This window comes from Cottoperca gobio, chromosome 7, assembly GCF_900634415.1.
Source record: "Cottoperca gobio chromosome 7, fCotGob3.1, whole genome shotgun sequence".
Taxonomy (NCBI): domain Eukaryota; kingdom Metazoa; phylum Chordata; class Actinopteri; order Perciformes; family Bovichtidae; genus Cottoperca; species Cottoperca gobio.
Genome location: NC_041361.1, coordinates 152,672 through 170,690, shown reverse-complemented (window position 1 = coordinate 170,690; position 18,019 = coordinate 152,672). Strand labels below are relative to the sequence as shown.

The 18,019-nt window shown below is 41.4% G+C and overlaps 3 protein-coding genes across 5 annotated transcripts; 1 reads left to right on the top strand and 2 right to left on the bottom strand.

Moving 5' to 3' along the window:
- Positions 1 to 935: 935 nt before the first annotated feature.
- Positions 936 to 6,640, bottom strand: LOC115010843 (mitochondrial import inner membrane translocase subunit Tim17-B-like). Of its 2 annotated transcripts, none has more exons than XM_029435682.1 (6): positions 6,193 to 6,640; positions 3,149 to 3,399; positions 2,753 to 2,881; positions 2,560 to 2,670; positions 1,577 to 1,697; positions 936 to 1,228 (listed from the first exon to the last, which is right to left on the bottom strand). In XM_029435682.1, the coding sequence occupies exons 1-5, from the start codon at positions 6,216 to 6,218 to the stop codon at positions 1,594 to 1,596; spliced, it is 621 nt and encodes a 206-aa protein (XP_029291542.1). In that variant the 5' UTR covers positions 6,219 to 6,640; the 3' UTR covers positions 936 to 1,228; positions 1,577 to 1,593. The 2 variants fall into 2 exon arrangements, with proteins under 2 accessions (XP_029291542.1, XP_029291543.1); XM_029435683.1 differs by having other exon boundaries at positions 936 to 1,697; positions 3,149 to 3,212; positions 3,300 to 3,399; positions 6,193 to 6,622.
- On the top strand, positions 6,080 to 9,608 carry pqbp1 (polyglutamine binding protein 1). Of its 2 annotated transcripts, XM_029435681.1 has the most exons (7): positions 6,133 to 6,327; positions 7,611 to 7,678; positions 7,755 to 7,866; positions 8,145 to 8,245; positions 8,342 to 8,518; positions 8,615 to 8,672; positions 9,197 to 9,608. In XM_029435681.1, exons 2-7 carry the CDS (start codon positions 7,612 to 7,614, stop codon positions 9,345 to 9,347), a joined length of 666 nt encoding a protein of 221 aa, XP_029291541.1. In that variant the 5' UTR covers positions 6,133 to 6,327; position 7,611; the 3' UTR covers positions 9,348 to 9,608. The 2 variants fall into 2 exon arrangements, with proteins under 2 accessions (XP_029291540.1, XP_029291541.1); XM_029435680.1 differs by having other exon boundaries at positions 6,080 to 6,327; positions 8,342 to 8,672.
- Positions 9,582 to 16,283, bottom strand: gpkow (G patch domain and KOW motifs). Its single transcript, XM_029435679.1, has 11 exons — positions 16,079 to 16,283; positions 15,652 to 15,830; positions 14,885 to 15,030; positions 13,370 to 13,476; positions 12,056 to 12,260; positions 11,814 to 11,946; positions 11,109 to 11,292; positions 10,858 to 10,978; positions 10,142 to 10,211; positions 9,903 to 9,988; positions 9,582 to 9,817 (listed from the first exon to the last, which is right to left on the bottom strand). Exons 1-11 carry the CDS (start codon positions 16,249 to 16,251, stop codon positions 9,689 to 9,691), a joined length of 1,533 nt encoding a protein of 510 aa, XP_029291539.1. The 5' UTR covers positions 16,252 to 16,283; the 3' UTR covers positions 9,582 to 9,688.
- Positions 16,284 to 18,019: the final 1,736 nt, after the last annotated feature.

The following is an 18,019-nucleotide window of genomic DNA, read 5'->3' as shown; positions in this document are numbered from 1 at the left end:
CTGTGGAGTTAACTGTGGAGTAAACTGTGGAGTAAACTGTGGAGTTAACTGTGGAGGTAACTGTGGAGTAAACTGTGGAGTTAACTGTGGAGTAAACTGTGGAGTAAACTGTGGAGTTAACTGTGGAGTAAACTGTGGAGTTAACTGTGGAGTAAACTGTGGAGTTAACTGTGGAGTAACTGTGGAGTTAACTGTGGAGTTAACTGTGGAGTTAACTGTGGAGTTAACTGTGGAGTAAACTGTGGAGTAACTGTGGAGTTAACTGTGGAGTTAACTGTGGAGTAAACTGTGGAGTTAACTGTGGAGTAAACTGTGGAGTTAACTGTGGAGTTAACTGTGGAGTTAACTGTGGAGTTAACTGTGGAGTAAACTGTGGAGTAAACTGTGGAGTTAACTGTGGAGTAAACTGTGGAGTAAACTGTGGAGTAAACTGTGGAGTTAACTGTGGAGTAAACTGTGAGGTAAACTGTGGAGTTAACTGTGGAGTAAACTGTGGAGTTAACTGTGGAGTAATACATTCAGGAGGCTTCACTACTTTAAAAGTGGAGAATGTTTCAGGACCTTGGACAGAAGCAGCCGGTGGGTGCAGTACCAGCTGAGAGGCGACAGGGGGCGCTGGTCCACAGTAAATACGTCACTGCATTATTTTAGGATGTTCATTCATTCACCTTTATTTAACTCGGATATACATTGAGATGGGACCTCATAAATAAATAAATTAAAATAAATATATGAAATTAAAATAGATACAAAATCATAGACATCAAGAAACACAAATATTATTTAATAATGAATAAAGCAAATCAAATGTAAGGGAACTGAGGGTGAAAAAACCAGTAATGGTTTATTAAAAACATTAAAACCCGTGTCGATCACACCTTACACAGCTCACTATTTATTATCTCCAATAACACATTAAGAAAGATAACACCATCTCAAGTCTTAAAGAACATTTAATGCCTTTATTGTTTTCTTTCATATCAACATTTACACAAAATAAACATCTTTCTATACAAAGTTTAACTGCAAGACTCGTACAGCAGCGCAGTTTAAAAGTGCTTCTAGGAACTCCTCCTTCTAATACTTAAGATAATAAATATTCAGTGACAGGTCTTTGCATTGATCGTCACAGCTGATATAATGTAAGACTTCTCACTGCTCTCCGTGGCAGCCATTACAGAAAGTGCTTCCACGTTTACTGAACGTGCAACAATAAGATCTTTGGACGCTGAAAGATAAAAGTGTTGTTTTACAAACTGCTCCTTTAACGCTTCACACGATAACACATGTCATTTAGCTGGTTTCCACTTGCAAACATTGACGTATGCACATATTAAATTAGATACAAATGTAACGTTTGTGTTGCCATTTAAAGGCTTAAAATGATGAAAGTAAAACATATTTGTTTGTTGATGAAACACAAGAATATAAAGATGTTGAATCATCAAACAGAAGTGTATAATCAGATCCCAGCTGAGACAGATGCAAACATTCATTCATAAATAACTAAGACTCACAGTAAGTTCCCCCTGAGCTACACAACTACCTGACACCCCCCCTCTCTGGGCTGACTCACTGTGTTTACAGCTGCTCTCAGTCCTGATGGCTCACTACTGAAACTGCCCCTCTGCCCCCCCCCCGCTGCGGGCCTCCATCCCTCGGAGGTAACTGACCGGGGTCGTCTGCGAAGGGAACGGCTGAACAACACAAAAGAGGATTTCTCAGGTCTCAGTGCACGTGTGTGTGTGTGTGTGTGTGTGTGACACACACACACACACACACACACACGTGCACTGAGACCTGCATGTAGTGAATGTCTCACATGTCACACAAAAGCACTGGTGCAAATAATAATTACACATTATTTGGAACACAAACAACTAAACTTATTTAACATTTATGTTCCAGACAGAACAAAAGAGAGTTGAGGATCCTAAAGGTTTCCTGCACGTGGATTATTTATATTGAAGAAGAAGAAGAAGAAGAAGAAGAAGAAGAATTATGTTTATTGCTTCGTCTCGTGTTCCGTGTTTCATGCGTGCGTCAAAAAAATCACACTTTCTTTTCTTAATCCAGAGAAACTCTGGTTGAGTCTCAGGTTATCGTGCAGAGCAGAGCTCGTCAGTAACACCTGTGTGTGTCATCCACAGTGTTCAGGAGACGAGCGGCACCGAGCAGGACGATGTTTACTGTGACACCAAACCTATAATCTACTTATTACAAACCACAGCAGCCATTTGTTCAGCTATTCACAGGAATACTACAATATAAATACAGCACACCCGGCTCTGCAGTCAGTTACACACTGCGGTCACGCACTAATGCTTATTGCTTTGCATAAGAGGGTTATTAACCATAATGCAGAGAGCAAGTGGGAAGCACTGCTCATCGTGTGAGACCTCAAAGGGACTGACTTTCCTCTTGTTCATTTAAAGCGACAGTAACAGATGTTCTGGGCGCCTCGCGGCGGCGGCAGAGGTCTGCAGGGAGGAGCTGTTGCAAAGCCTGAAATGAGGTTTGTTACACTATAATGTGCAGAACTCCATCAGCTCAACTCACGGTTCTGAAACTGCTGCGCGGTGTATCTGGTGAGGAGGATCCCGAAGCCCTCGATGAGTGCGAGCAGGATACCCCCCATCATTGCGGAGCCCATCATTGTCAGCGGCCCGCCTGGAGAAACACACAGAACTCATTCAGTCCCACTCGCTCGTGTCACGCGGTCGGTCCGTCGTGCTGCACGCTTCTCCCTTACTGCGTGCTGCCAGGATGGCCCCCGTCAGTGCACCGCTTGTGATTGAGTTCCAGGGATCCTCTTTTCCTCTCAGACGAACTAAACCACAGTCGATTGTGGAGAAGAGCCCCCCCCACACTGCAAAGCTCCCTGCAAGACCAGCGAGCAAAACAGACATCTGGTTCAATGTTTGATGCTAGTTTTAGGGAAAGGAAATGTAATAACTGAGTCCTCGCTAGTGCACACACACACACACACACACACACACACACACACACACACACACACACACACACACACACACACACACACACACACACACACAGTGGGAGTCATTTCTAACCGTGAGGACACGGGGAGTGTACAGGATGTGAAGAGCACAAGAGTTAAGAGCGACAGGAAGGGAGACATCTTCACCTCCAATCTGTGGAGCTCTTATTCTCACTGCGTTTGCACTTCCTCTCAGTCTGTGTCCGACACCCTGAAACATCAGAGCACTGATGAATTCCTTTAAGACATGGAGAAAATAATAATAATAAAAATAATCATCTTTATGTGGTGAACTCACTGCAGGGGCATTACGGAAGCCTTTTACCGCCTGGAACACTCCTCCTCCAATTACCCCCATAGTGAAAGCCCCTCCACAGTCGTCCACCACCCTCCAGGGACTGCAGGGAGGAAGTGAGAGAACACACACATTAATGTAACAGGAACATGTAACACACACATTAATGTAACAGGAACATGTAACACACACATTAATGTAGCAGGAACATGTAACACACACATTAATGTAACAGGAACATGTAACACACACATTAATGTAACAGGAACATGTAACACACACATTAATGTAGCAGGAACATGTAACACACACATTAATGTAACAGGAACATGTAACACACACATTAATGTAACAGGAACATGTAACACACACATTAATGTAACAGGAACATGTAACACACACATTAATGTAGCAGGAACATGTAACACACACATTAATGTAACGGGAACATGTAACACACACATTAATGTAACGGGAACATGTAACACACACATTAATGTAACGGGAACATGTAACACACACATTAATGTAACGGGAACATGTAACACACACATTAATGTAACGGGAACATGTAACACACACATTAATGTAACGGGAACATGTAACACACACATTAATGTAACGGGAACATGTAACACACACATTAATGTAGCAGGAACATGTAACACACACATTAATGTAACAGGAACATGTAACACACACATTAATGTAACGGGAACATGTAACACACACATTAATGTAACAGGAACATGTAACACACACATTAATGTAACAGGAACATGTAACACACACATTAATGTAACAGGAACATGTAACACACACATTAATGTAACAGGAACACGTAACACACACATTAATGTAACAGGAACATGTAACACACACATTAATGTAACAGGAACACGTAACACACACATTAATGTAACAGGAACATGTAACACACACATTAATGTAACAGGAACATGTAACACACACATTAATGCAGCAGGAACATGTAACACACACATTAATGCAACAGGAACATGTAACACACACATTAATGTAACAGGAACATGTAACACACACATTAATGTAACAGGAACATGTAACACACACATTAATGTAACAGGAACATGCAACACACACATTAATGTAACAGGAACATGCAACACACACATTAATGTAACAGGAACATGCAACACACACATTAATGTAACAGGAACATGCAACACACACATTAATGTAACAGGAACATGTAACACACACATTAATGTAACAGGAACATGTAACACACATATTAATGTAACAGGAACATGTAACACACACATTAATGCAACAGGAACATGTAACACACACATTAATGCAGCAGGAACATGTAACACACACATTAATGTAACAGGAACATGCAACACACACATTAATGTAACAGGAACATGTAACACACACATTAATGCAACAGGAACATGTAACACACACATTAATGCAACAGGAACATGTAACACACACATTAATGTAACAGGAACATGTAACACACACATTAATGTAACAGGAACATGTAACACACACATTAATGTAACAGGAACATGTAACACACACATTAATGTAACAGGAACATGTAACACACACATTAATGTAACAGGAACATGTAACACACACATTAATGCAGCAGGAACATGTAACACACACATTAATGCAACAGGAACATGTAACACACACATTAATGCAGCAGGAACATGTAACACACACATTAATGCAGCAGGAACATGTAACACACACATTAATGTAACAGGAACATGTAACACACACATTAATGTAACAGGAACATGTAACACACACATTAATGTAACAGGAACATGTAACACACACATTAATGTAACAGGAACATGTAACACACATTAATGTAACAGGAACATGTAACACACACATTAATGTAACAGGAACATGTAACACACACATTAATGTAACAGGAACATGTAACGCACACATTAATGTAACAGGAACATGTAACACACATTAATGTAACAGGAACATGTAACACACACATTAATGTAACAGGAACATGTAACACACACATTAATGTAACAGGAACATGTAACACACATTAATGTAACAGGAACATGTAACACACACATTAATGTAACAGGAACATGTAACACACACATTAATGCAGCAGGAACATGTAACACACACATTAATGTAACAGGAACATGTAGCACACATTAATGTAACAGGAACATGTAACACACACATTAATGTAACAGGAACATGTAACACACATTAATGTAACAGGAACATGTAACACACACATTAATGTAACAGGAACATGTAACACACACATTAATGTAACAGGAACATGTAACACACATTAATGTAACAGGAACATGTAACACACACATTAATGTAACAGGAACATGTAACACACATTAATGTAACAGGAACATGTATTTGTATCTTATCTTATTGTACAGCCTACTTCATTGTGAGGGATAGAAGTAGAATACATTTTACTCTTTATCTTTATCTTATAGAATATGATACATTGCTGTATAATGAGCACAACCTTAAACATCTACAGCAGTAAAATGCACACAGAAGTGATATTGATCCAGAAACATCACATATAGTAAAACACTGACAGTAAACACTTTAATGCATCAATAATACAGGATTTCTAACAATAGTGTAATATTAGTGCTTTATTTCAGGCTGTATTTACCTAAAGCTGTCACTTTAAAACACCTGAGAAGCTTGATCTGTTCACCCTGAGCTAACATGCTAACATGCTAACACACGGAGCCTCGCGCTCACTCCGACAGTGACGTCAACATGACAATTAAAAAGTCAAAACCATGTCGGAGGTCAACACTGTTGAAGAAACAACGACAGGGAAATGAAAACAATTCAGTGAAACTAATCTCACCAGGGTTCACGGGCATATTCCTCCATCTTTGTTGTCGTCAGGGGAACAACGGTGCGACGTCATCATTGTGCGCGACGTGTGCTGTTGTGGGAAGTCTCCTCGAAGACCAGCTCGGCGATTTTCATTTAGATAAAGGTAATGTTGGATTCATTAGTTAAGTTCTCTTTATAATATATAATATCTTTTTCTGTCTGTGTAGTTTTGGAGGTGTTTACGAAGCGTTGCTTTTATCCCCCCGGTGCTGCCTCTGGACTCACTGAGCGGGCGGTGCAGTTGTTTTATTGAATTAAATGTTATATCGAGCACAAAGCGATTTATTTCTAAATGCAGAATGTGTTCTTTATTTATAAATAAGACGTTGTCCAAACGTGAGTAGCTAGAAGTAGCCTAGCTAAACAAGCTAACGTTTCACCAGGAGGCTCGCAGGCAGAATGACCGACTGAAACTACAAGTGTGTTCTTCATCCAGGAGTAACACACAGCAACACACAGTAACACACAGCAACACACAGTAACACACAGTAACACACAGCAACACACAGTAACACACAGTAACACACAGCAACACACAGCAACACACAGTAACACACAGTAACACACAGCAACACACAGTAACACACAGCAACACACAGCAACACACAGTAACACACAGCAACACACAGCAACACACAGTAACACACAGCAACACACAGCAACACACAGCAACACACAGCAACACACAGTAACACACAGTAACACACAGCAACACACAGTAACACACAGCAACACACAGTAACACACAGCAACACACAGCAACACACAGCAACACACAGTAACACACAGTAACACACAGTAACACACAGCAACATGGCTGCTGGACTCCCTTCACCTGGCTGCATTCCTGTTCATGCACACACACAATGTCCAAATCTTACTAAACTGTCAGGAGTCTCGGTCAGTGTCCTGTGCGAGCTCCTGAGATCTACAGGACATGTGTTAGTAGTGCATTATCTACACACTGTGTCCTTATGTTTTCCTTTTGTGTATGTACTGTTGCATGAAGTTAGGACAAACTGCTTCATCCTAACATTGTACCTTGAACTTTGACCCTTTTGCTCATATATCTGCTGCACAGATGTGGGTCAGAATTGCCAAAAAAAAAGCATGCTGGTTAACATATGGTAAAAAATCATTCTACAGAAATAAAAGACGAGGGTAAGACGGGTACAGGGAGGAAGAAACGTATCTGAGAACGTCATTCAATTGTTAAACTGGAAAATAAGTTACAATAAAGCTCTGCTATCGATTTCATTATATTTCGATGAGAGGGTATAATCTTTTTGGACAGAGGCCATCGTCTGTGTGTTGCAGCTGCTGAAGTCAGGGATGAAGGTTTGCATCATCATCATCATCACTAATCCTCCCTCGTCTCTGTTGCAGGATGCCTCTACCTGCAGCGCTGCTGGCCCGCCTGGCCAAGAGAGGGATCGTTAAACCGTCAGACCAAGGTATCAGAAAACAGTTTACCTTTTGTTTTTTAATTTAGTCTTTCACGTGTCATGTAACCTTTCTTCTCTCCTCCAGAGGGAGATGAGGAGATTATTGCTGAAGATTACGATGACAACAACGTAGATTATGAAGCCACCAGGGTGGAGAATCTGCCTCCGAACTGGTACAAAGTGTTCGACCCTGCCTGGTACGTACACTTAAACACCTTAAGTCCCGTAATATCTCATTAGTTTGTTGCTCACATGTTTATAAAACTGAGATTAAAACACAGGAACATAAACCTCATTCTGACGCTGACGCACCGGATTTAGTTAAGTTAATTAAATGCATTTATCTCGGGGACTATTGGTTAACGAAGTATTAAAGGCTGCCGTACCTTAAAGAATCTGCCATTAGACTCATGAGCGCTTGGGACAGAATATACAGTTCATCACAGATGATTAAACGTGTTCCTTCCATCCTCAGCGGTCTTCCTTATTACTGGAATGTGGAATCAGACTTGGTGGCCTGGTTGTCCCCAAATGACCCGACGACAGTGGTGACAAAATCTGCCAAGAAGATGAGAGGTGCGGCGCTTTAAACATTTCCTCAACACACCAAATGGCAAATAATCTCAGAATGCAGTTTTGGTTTCTTTTGTGACTCTTGTCTTTATTGTTCAGCGGAGGGAGGGGAGGAGAGAGTTGAGAGAGTTGAGAGAGTCGAGAGGCCGTTTGAGAAGATAGACAGAGAGCGGGAAAGAGAAAAAGAGCGGGAGCGAGAGAGGGACGAAGCGAGGGACAGAGACAGAAGGAAGCCGAGGAGAGAGGACGCGGCACCGTACAGCAAGAACAAAAGAGGTAACGTTTACATCTGTATCGTACAACAAACACTTTCAAACGGAGGATTTCTTTTACATGAATGGATGTTACATATATATTTAATCCTTTTTATAGGGAGGAAAGATGATGAGATGGACCCCATGGATCCAAGTGCTTATTCTGACGCCCCAAGGTACAGTATGATGTGATCATAGTTACAGCCATGTCATCAAACCAGCGCTGGAACCCCACAAATGTGTTACTGCACTTCCATAACGTAAAAGCATTAGAGGCCGAAACACCTACAATACCCACAATGCATCTTGATTAGATCCTCCCTGCCTGGTAAACATAATTAAATCCCACAGCTCTGTTTAACAGACAAAGCTCCTCCAGCGCCACAGAAGACGCATCGTCTGAGTGTAACCTACAGGAGATGCAGTTCGGAGGAAGCTAAGAGATGTCCTGCTGTGGACGGGGGCGGCAAAATGTATTTTAGACGCCCAAGAAATCTGTTTAAGTGTACGCTATAATTAGAATATTTTCGCCTGCATGATCTTGCAGAAAGGGTTTTCTGTCAATGGAGTGTGGTGGGTGTTAAGAGACACCTTTAGGAGTCAGATACGTCCACAGCCGTACGTCACCTTCCTGCACTCCTGTAGGTAACAGACTCTGGAGAACCACCTCATACAAAACCCAAACTATTTATCTTCACAGGGGCACGTGGTCGACTGGCCTGCCCAAGCGCAATGAAGCAAAGACGGGTGCAGACACCACGGCGGCGGGTCCTCTGTTCCAGCAGCGGCCGTACCCGAGTCCAGGAGCCGTGCTTCGAGCTAACGCAGCAAACCAGATACCCAAAGAATGAGCGGAGCGCCGGGAGAACAAATGTCTCGCTGTGCAGTTGGTCTTCCCTTTTGTTGTCACTTCTCTGAAGACACGTGCGGGGCTTTCACACCACCCGTGCGATTATACTCCTAAATGTAGAACCGTTGTAAATATGTTTTTATATGAGCTCAGGATTGACCTTCGTTTTGCTAATAAAGTTAAAGATTACTGTGAACTATTCTTTATGGGTTGTAATAACATCTGTACAAATAAAACTTCTTGACAATGTTTTATTACAAAATTGCAGTGTTTTAAAATTCATTATTTTCTGAGTATGACAAACATTTGCGATGGGATGATAAAGATCAGGGAGCGTCCGAGTCACTGGTCTGTGTCTCCTACGTAGTGACAGATGATGTCATAATCCAGAGTGAACACCTGCTCCTCGTGCCGCTCCAGCTGGACCATCGCTCTGCACTTGTTCTTGTCCCGCTGGAGAATACGTCCCACCTGAACAAACCAACGCACGCGCTGCGGTTAGTGACGGGACACAACTCGTGCACACGTGTGACATGAAAGCTGCTCCGCGGCTCACCTGTCCTCGGTGCTCGCCCAGTACGACCATTACAGCATCGGAGTCGCGCTTTGGGATTATTGTCTCCAGCATGTCCTGCTTCACATCTGCCACCGAGAGAAGACACACCATGGTTACCTCTTCAGCAGACATTACATATATCATCACTCATACATCTGTATCAGAACACGATCGTTAGGCCACTCACTCACACACACACACACACTCACACACACACTCACTCATACACTCACACTCACCGTCTAACAGTCTTCCCTCCTCAGTTCTGCACACACAGGTGAGCGGTGAGAGGACGTCTTCCACTCGCATCTAGAAGGAAACAAAACATCTTTAAAGCTTTGATAGAAAACCATCCATCGGGTCGCGGGGGCAGCAGCTCCAGTAAGGAACCCCAAACTTCCCTTCTCTGGGCCACATCCTCCAGCTCCGACTGGGGGATCCTGAGGCGTTCCCAGTGAGGAGATATAATCTCTGCACCGAGTCCTGGGTCTTCCCCGGGGTCTCCTCCCAGCTGGACGTGCCTGGAACACCTCCCTAGGGAGGCGCCCAGGTGGCTCCTTACTAGATGAACCACCTCAACTGGCTCCTTTCAACGTAAAGCAGCAGCGGCTCTACTCCGAGTCTCTCCTGATGGCTGAGCTTCTCACCCTCTCTCTAAGGGAGACGCCACCCGTCTGAGGAAAACACATTTCGGCCGCTTGTACCCGTGATCTCGTTCTTTCGGTCATGACCTATTTATATTTATATAAACACTGAGTTAATTATATGATGCAATATTGTACTCAAGGGTGTCCAAAAATGTTAAACATGAAACGAAACAAAGACATTAAATAAAATAAGTTACAACATTTCAAAGCTTTTCTGTGATGAAATGTAATTATCAAAAATAATCAAACACAAATATCCAGTGAAACACGTGGAGACGTAACGGACACGTAACGAACAGAAGCTGGACCTTTGAGTTGTAGTACTTTCCCCCTTTGAAAGATTTGTCTATGAAGCGAACTTTCAAGTCTCTCTGGAGCCAGGACGGGGGGGCCGGGGGTCTCCTGGCCTCCTTCACTGGAGGCTTGTCTCTGCGGCGAGAAGAAAAACAAATACACACGTTAACGTAAAGAAAACCTGACAAGTGAATAACCAATGAGAAGTGTTGCAGTGTGGCGACGCGCGCGTCAGTGTGGCGACGCGACGTGCGCGTCAGTGTACCTGTCTTGACTTGATTCTCTGTGTTTCCTCTTCCTCTCGTCTTTGCCTCCATCTCGTTCTGAAGACTTGTGTTTGACTTCGTCACCATTACTGCGGCTCTCTTTCTCGTCCCGTCTCTGTTGCTCCTTCTCTCGCTCTCGCTCCTTCTCTCGCTCCTTGTCTTTGTGGGCTCGACTGAGGCGAGCTGTGAGCAGGAACAACCCGAACAGACACATGTTTATATTCTCTAATCTCTTATTACTGTTATTGTTTGTTCTATAAAACGTCATCATAGTTTCCCAAAGCAAAGTGGTTTGTTTTGACTAATAAATATTAAATTTACCAACAAAGAAGAGTTCTCAGACGTTGATATCTGAGAAGTGAATTATTGGACATAAAGTTATACGATTGACTGATTCTGGAAGGTGTTGCAGAGTTCTGTTTCTACAACGAGCAGGCGGCTTCAGATTTGTTCCTAAACCTAAAGTTCATCACTAGTCATTTCTGTTGAATAAAACTTTATCAAATTGCTACGGACATTACATACAACTTGTTTACACGTTAGAAAAAAATCCGAAATGATGAATTTTGCTATGTGATGAGCTCTAAATGTTACAAAGACGGAGAGAAATATGATCTGATCAGCGAACAGAAAATCAAGTCCACCAGCATCCAGATCAGTTTCCATCAACGTGACCTTTTTAGATTTCGTTTGTTCAAACTTACTGAGGTCTTTGCAGTTTTTGTCGTATTCCTTTCTTCCAACCAGTTTAATAGCGTACTGGCTGATCGTCGCAGACCTGCCGCCGATAGCCAGCTTCACCACAACTCGAGCGTTGTCGGCATCAACGCCTTCAATCTGCAGCGCAGGACGGAGTTGTTCAGAGAAAACCCCACGTGGAAATAAAACAGGAAGTTGTCGCTGTTTCAGGGGTTAAATATAAAAGCACATTTCAGATCAACTCTACCTTTCCGTACAGCTCTTTATGCGCCCCCGACTCCACCAGCACGCAGCCGCCTGCACCCATCACCAGCTCCTCCTCCTTCTCTCGCTCCTCGCCGGGCTTGGGGGGACGCTTGTGTCTGCTGGGCTCCAGGTCCTTTATGGCTGAACGATCGGCTCCCAGACCCAGACCTTTGGGACGGATCTGGTTTTCAATGGGCTTCACGTGCCTGAAGACAGGACACAGAATCAATCCACAAACCAAGAGATGGACATGTGCAGGACGTCCCGCAGGCTGGAGGTGCACACAGCTTTACAAACACAATTAGGCAAATAGGCCAAATGACTACTGACGTTGAAATGTCTATAACATTATTGCAGGTTTATGTGCAAAAACATTCAGATTTCACTAGTTTTAATTAATAATTAATATTCACAGTGGAATAACATTTAATGTCTAGATCAGAATAAATAACATGAAATCTCTTCAAACTCCAAAACAAAAATATTAAATCGATTACAACTGATTGTTGACGTCTTCAAAAAAAGATGTAAAACTGAGAAGATCCTCACATTTGAGCAGCTGGAACTAAAGAATACAATATATTTATAAGACTACAATATATTTATTTATAAGAATACAATATATTTATAAGACTACAATATATTTATAAGACTACAATATATTTATAAGAATACAATATATTTATAAGACTACAATATATTTATAAGAATACAATATATTTATAAGACTACAATATATTTATAAGACTACAATATATTTATAAGAATACAATATATTTATAAGACTACAATATATTTATAAGAATACAATATATTTATAAGACTACAATATATTTATAAGACTACAATATATTTATAAGAATACAATATATTTATAAGAATACAATATATTTATAAGAATACAATATATTTATAAGAATACAATATATTTATAAGACTACAATATATTTATAAGAATACAATATATTTATAAGACTACAATATATTTATAAGAATACAATATATTTATAAGACTACAATATATTTATAAGAATACAATATATTTATAAGACTACAATATAATATATTTATAAGAATATAATATATTTATAAGAATATAATATATTTATAAGAATATAATATATTTGCTTGATTAAAGGATGAAAGCAATTAATCAAGTATTAAAATTGTTACCAATTATTTGATTTTTGCTCGAATGATCAATTGTTTGATGTGGAATTTGAACACCCCAGTGGTGAAGTGCAGCATGACGGTGAATCGGTGAAGTGCAGCATGACGGTGAATCGCTAAAGCAAGCGGTGCATTTGTTACTTACTGTTTAAAGGTGCGTCCGATGCCTTCCTCTTTGTTCCAGCCCATCCCTTTAAGCATCGCGATTCCATACGCCTCAACAGGAACAGTGTCATAATCTGCCTCTGTCGACTGACAAACATAAACAGATATCAGTGTTTCAATACGGGACTCTCTCACTGACACCTTCATGAATATCCATATACAACTTTCAACACCACGGGGAAAGATTTAAGGGCATAACATTTTAGATTTGTATTAATAGATAAATAAAGATACTTTTATTTTCTTGGCCAGTAGCAGAGAATGACTGTAAACATTAACACTTTAAACTCTTTTCGATAGTGCGGAGAAGAATAAGCAGTAAAACCGTTTCTAATATTATATATTAAATATTATATGTATAAAGAAACCCAGATTATCTTTTACCGTACATAGATTCTGAAACAACCAGAGGAATACAGACCCAACAGTCTGCGTGTGTATCGGGGCTAAATGAGGCGCTGGTGTAGTTCTGGAGTGAAGACTGACTGACAGAAGCAGTTTGTGATGCCGGGCTTACTCAGCCTTTTGGCTCCCGGCTGTCAGATTCAGCCCGGGCTACAGCAGCCCAGCGACGGCCCTGCTCGTCTCCGCAGAAGGCTTTCCTCCGAGGGAAGCTGGGAGTTCACTCTCGCACAGAGCAGGCTGCATTAAAATGAGCTCGGGGCCACAGAGAGCAACTTTCCCCTGACACTCATGTTCTGACAGTCCCATCTGCAGTGATAGACGGCAGATACGGGATGACAGTGACGACGCGTGCGAGGACTCTTGATGGAAAGAAAAGACTGATTGGTCGGCTGCATGTCTCTGGGGGGAATGTTGACATCTGTCTGCCACCGAAGTCTTACTGGACTGACAAAGTCATCCGCACCCGTACGCATGCGCACCACAGTGCATGCACACAGGGGTGTTATTCTACTCTGTTGACCGTCAGCACTTTCACACACTCAGATTTCAAGTCAAAGTAGCCAAAAACATTCTGTATCGTCAGGAGCTTTATGTTCACTGAAATGCTTCTCAAGCGGATTATACTGTGATCTTCACATCTGATAACAGTTAAAGAAATGAGCAATTAACTAAGAGCCCGAGAGCCATTTCCTCCTCAAACAACTACACAGACGGCCTTGAGCCTTGAGCCTTGAGCCTTGAGCAAGGCATCAAACAGAAAGCTGACTGAAAGAAAAGCATCAAGGACACTCCCAGGTGTGCGTATGTGCACGAGTGTTACGTTAGCACAGAACCGTGTCTTTAGGCTTAAAACTTATGATCATGTTCTCATCATTAAATTAATTTAACCTTCCAGATTTTCAGTTAAAACCTTAAATTATTCAAATCTCCGGAGCCTTTTTACTTTGCTCTCATGTTTAGCTTTACTTTCTATGACTTGACTCTAGCTCACCAAAAATATCCTGATGTGATGTCACAATTACAAAATGTTTTATACTGCAAGTACAGCAAGAAGCTCACAGATTAGAGTGTCTCTGGTGTCCATACTTACAGATTCAGGCCGTAGATCCACCTTCACATGGTCTCCATCCTCAAAGCCGTCAGGTACTTTGTTTTGCATCAGCAGGGGGATGGCGAGGTTCAGGTTGCTGTCTGACTGAGAGCCATTCTGCCACTGCTCCAGCTGCCTCCGGGAGTCTGCGAGCAGGAAGTAGGAGACTTTGTATGAGACACAGGGTTTCAACGTGTTGCATTTACTCCATTACATGTAATTTCTTTAATAAATTGTACTTGTAAGGAGTAGATGTTTACATACTTTTTACTCAAGTACATTTTGGACAAACCGTATGTACGTCTCCATTGAGCTACACATTTCTCCACTTTTAGCTATAAATATTGTTATCTTCAGCTGAGACAGCGAGAGATAAGACCGCCTGTACACACAGGATGCAGGCTGCCAAGCCTTTCCTTTGACGAGTCAGTAAGAGACAAAGTTTTTTGTTGTCGTTTTGTTTTAAGAGATTAACAACTGTCGATGTGTTATGTACGGCAACAGCACATATGTTTTCATGCGTCTGGTTGTGGATATGTTTAATGACAATGTGCACTTCACAATTGATATCACCAGTCGAGTTAATTCTACTTTTTCTATTCTATTCTACTGGACTCAATATAATACATACAAACCATTACCTTCAGGTAGACGTTACAGAGCCAGTAAATACACAATATGTTATTTTATATTCTTATGATGATGTTATGACACCAGCCTTTCCAACACACATGCACACAATGAAGCAGATCTTCTGAATGCATCACCTTCGATGAGTTCTTTGACAGCCTGAGACTCCACAGAGTCGTTTTCTGGGGGGGCTTCTTGTGTTTTGCCCCCACTGACCACACTGGGCTCGCTCGGAGCGGCTCGGTCCGGCCTGTGCCAGCGGTTCTTCTGGATCAGAGGGATGATGAGCTCTTTGGGCTTGTCAGATGGTTTTGTACTGCAGGACAGAGTGAAGTTAGCAAGCTAGCAGGAAGGGCCTCTTTAAAACAGCAATTAGCTACTTCATGTGGCTAATTAATGTATACACTTACTTCACACATGCTAACAACGTATACTCATTTAATTGCTAACTAGCTTAGCTATACCGGAATCAAGAAGTATTAAAAGCAAACATTACGCTAATGCTATCCTGACGTTATATCATTATGTTATATGTTAGCATTAGCATACGAAGCCTAACGATACCTTTGTAATTCTTTTCCGTCAATTCCGGTCAAGAAATCTCTGTCATCTTTCTTGATCACACCGTCGACAGTCGCAGGTTTGAATTTGCTAACTGTTTTAGTAAAACCAAACGACAGCGGCGCGGGTTTTCTCTCCACTTGGTCCTCAGGAACATCTTCCCCTTGCGACGCCATTATTGTTTGTAACCAAAGGAAAGTAGATGAGAGGTCCTCTGGTAGTTGTAGTTTTATTTCGCTATACTTGTCATACTTGTTTTGTGCCCGTCTTTGCAAGGTACTACAATTCCCGTCATGCATCAGAATTAAAGGTACAACGACTCATAGATAGATAGAGAGATAGATAGATAGAGAGAGATAGAAACATGTTAAAACAAGGTAAACGAAGTAAAACATGTGGGAAAAAACTTTATTATATTATTATATATAAAATAGCTAAATACAACACTTTGCAATACACAAGAGAAGAGGAAAAATACAAGAGTTTGTATATCATACTATAATTACAGTGTGTGTGTGTGTGTGTGTGTGTGTGTGTGTGTGTGTGTGTGTGTGTGTGTGTGTGTGTGTGTGTGTGTGTGTGGTTTATCCGTACCGTTTCGGTACAGGTGGGCCATCAGGGGGAAAGCATACATTACAGACTAAATGTACCGATACAATTCACCATCTTTTTCTGAATATCTGAACATCTCATGTAATTCGGCAAACACATTACATCACAGTGTTATTTTGATCATATCCAGATATTCACCATTCTTCTCTTCTACTCTTCTGAAATGAACAGAAGGGAAGAGCTGTCCACTTCCACACAACACAGCACTTCAGTTCCTGTGGTGTCCTCCTGATTTAAGCATATGTTCCCTCATCAACTTCTCACAGCACTTCTGAATTTATTTTCATTTTGATTTGAAAGCCTCTCGCAGTCTCCCGTGCTGCAGTACCACTCTCTGCCTGAGCGGTTACCGATGCACCAGTGGGGGCGCTGTTTCACCAAAACACAAACATCACAAGGTGACACTGACAGAATTGTTATTAACAGAATGTGTTTCTTGATTTAATCCAAGAGTTTTGTTTTAAATTAAAAAAACGACCACAACACACCCTCACCATTATGTGTCTTTCCAACGTTGCTCATCCATTAAAAAACCTAAACAGATATTTCTTATCCTTGATACCTTAAACGCGTGCGTAGACCTAATACATTCCTGACATAGACTCACTTCAAAACCCAACACGGCACGAGCACATCCCGCGTGGGCACTGCACTAGTCATTACAAATTAAAGAAAAATGATATATGCGTGTCCTTGATAATATCCAGTACATTTACATTTTCTTGAATTTCTTACATGTATAACAACATAATATTTTCATTTTGTTATCATTTTGCATTTGTTGTCAATATATTTCTAAAATAATTTCTAATTCTGTTTTTGAACAGTATGAAATATTGGTTTATTCAGGCTCGAATGGGTTATGTCTACCATAGGACCAAAACCTAAAATAATAATAACACGTGCAGCTTTATAAACTTAAGAAGTGTTACTGTGACCAAGTGGGACTCGCCATAACTGCAAATTAGATTGTAAAAGCTCCCGATCTGTTGACATGCCTTACATCCTGGTTCTAACTCGTAAATGTGAAGTGGTGCTGTTGCAGGTACACAGTGGGAATAATAAGGGGCGGGACTTTGAACTCTTTTCATTCCCTCCCCTCTGTGCTCCGTAACTTCCCGAGATCACCTACTCATTTGCATTTCATCAGTGTTTCTTTGCTTCTAAAGCGCCTTTTCTTTGGGGAGCCGGATCTTTAACCTGAGCACACTTTCCCACAGGACATCACAGCATGTCTCTCATGTAATCTGAGGGATTGACGCTCCGCGCCCTGCAGGCACCATCAGTGACACCGACTCTCCGGTGAAATCACGGAGAGCAGCGACGCTTTTC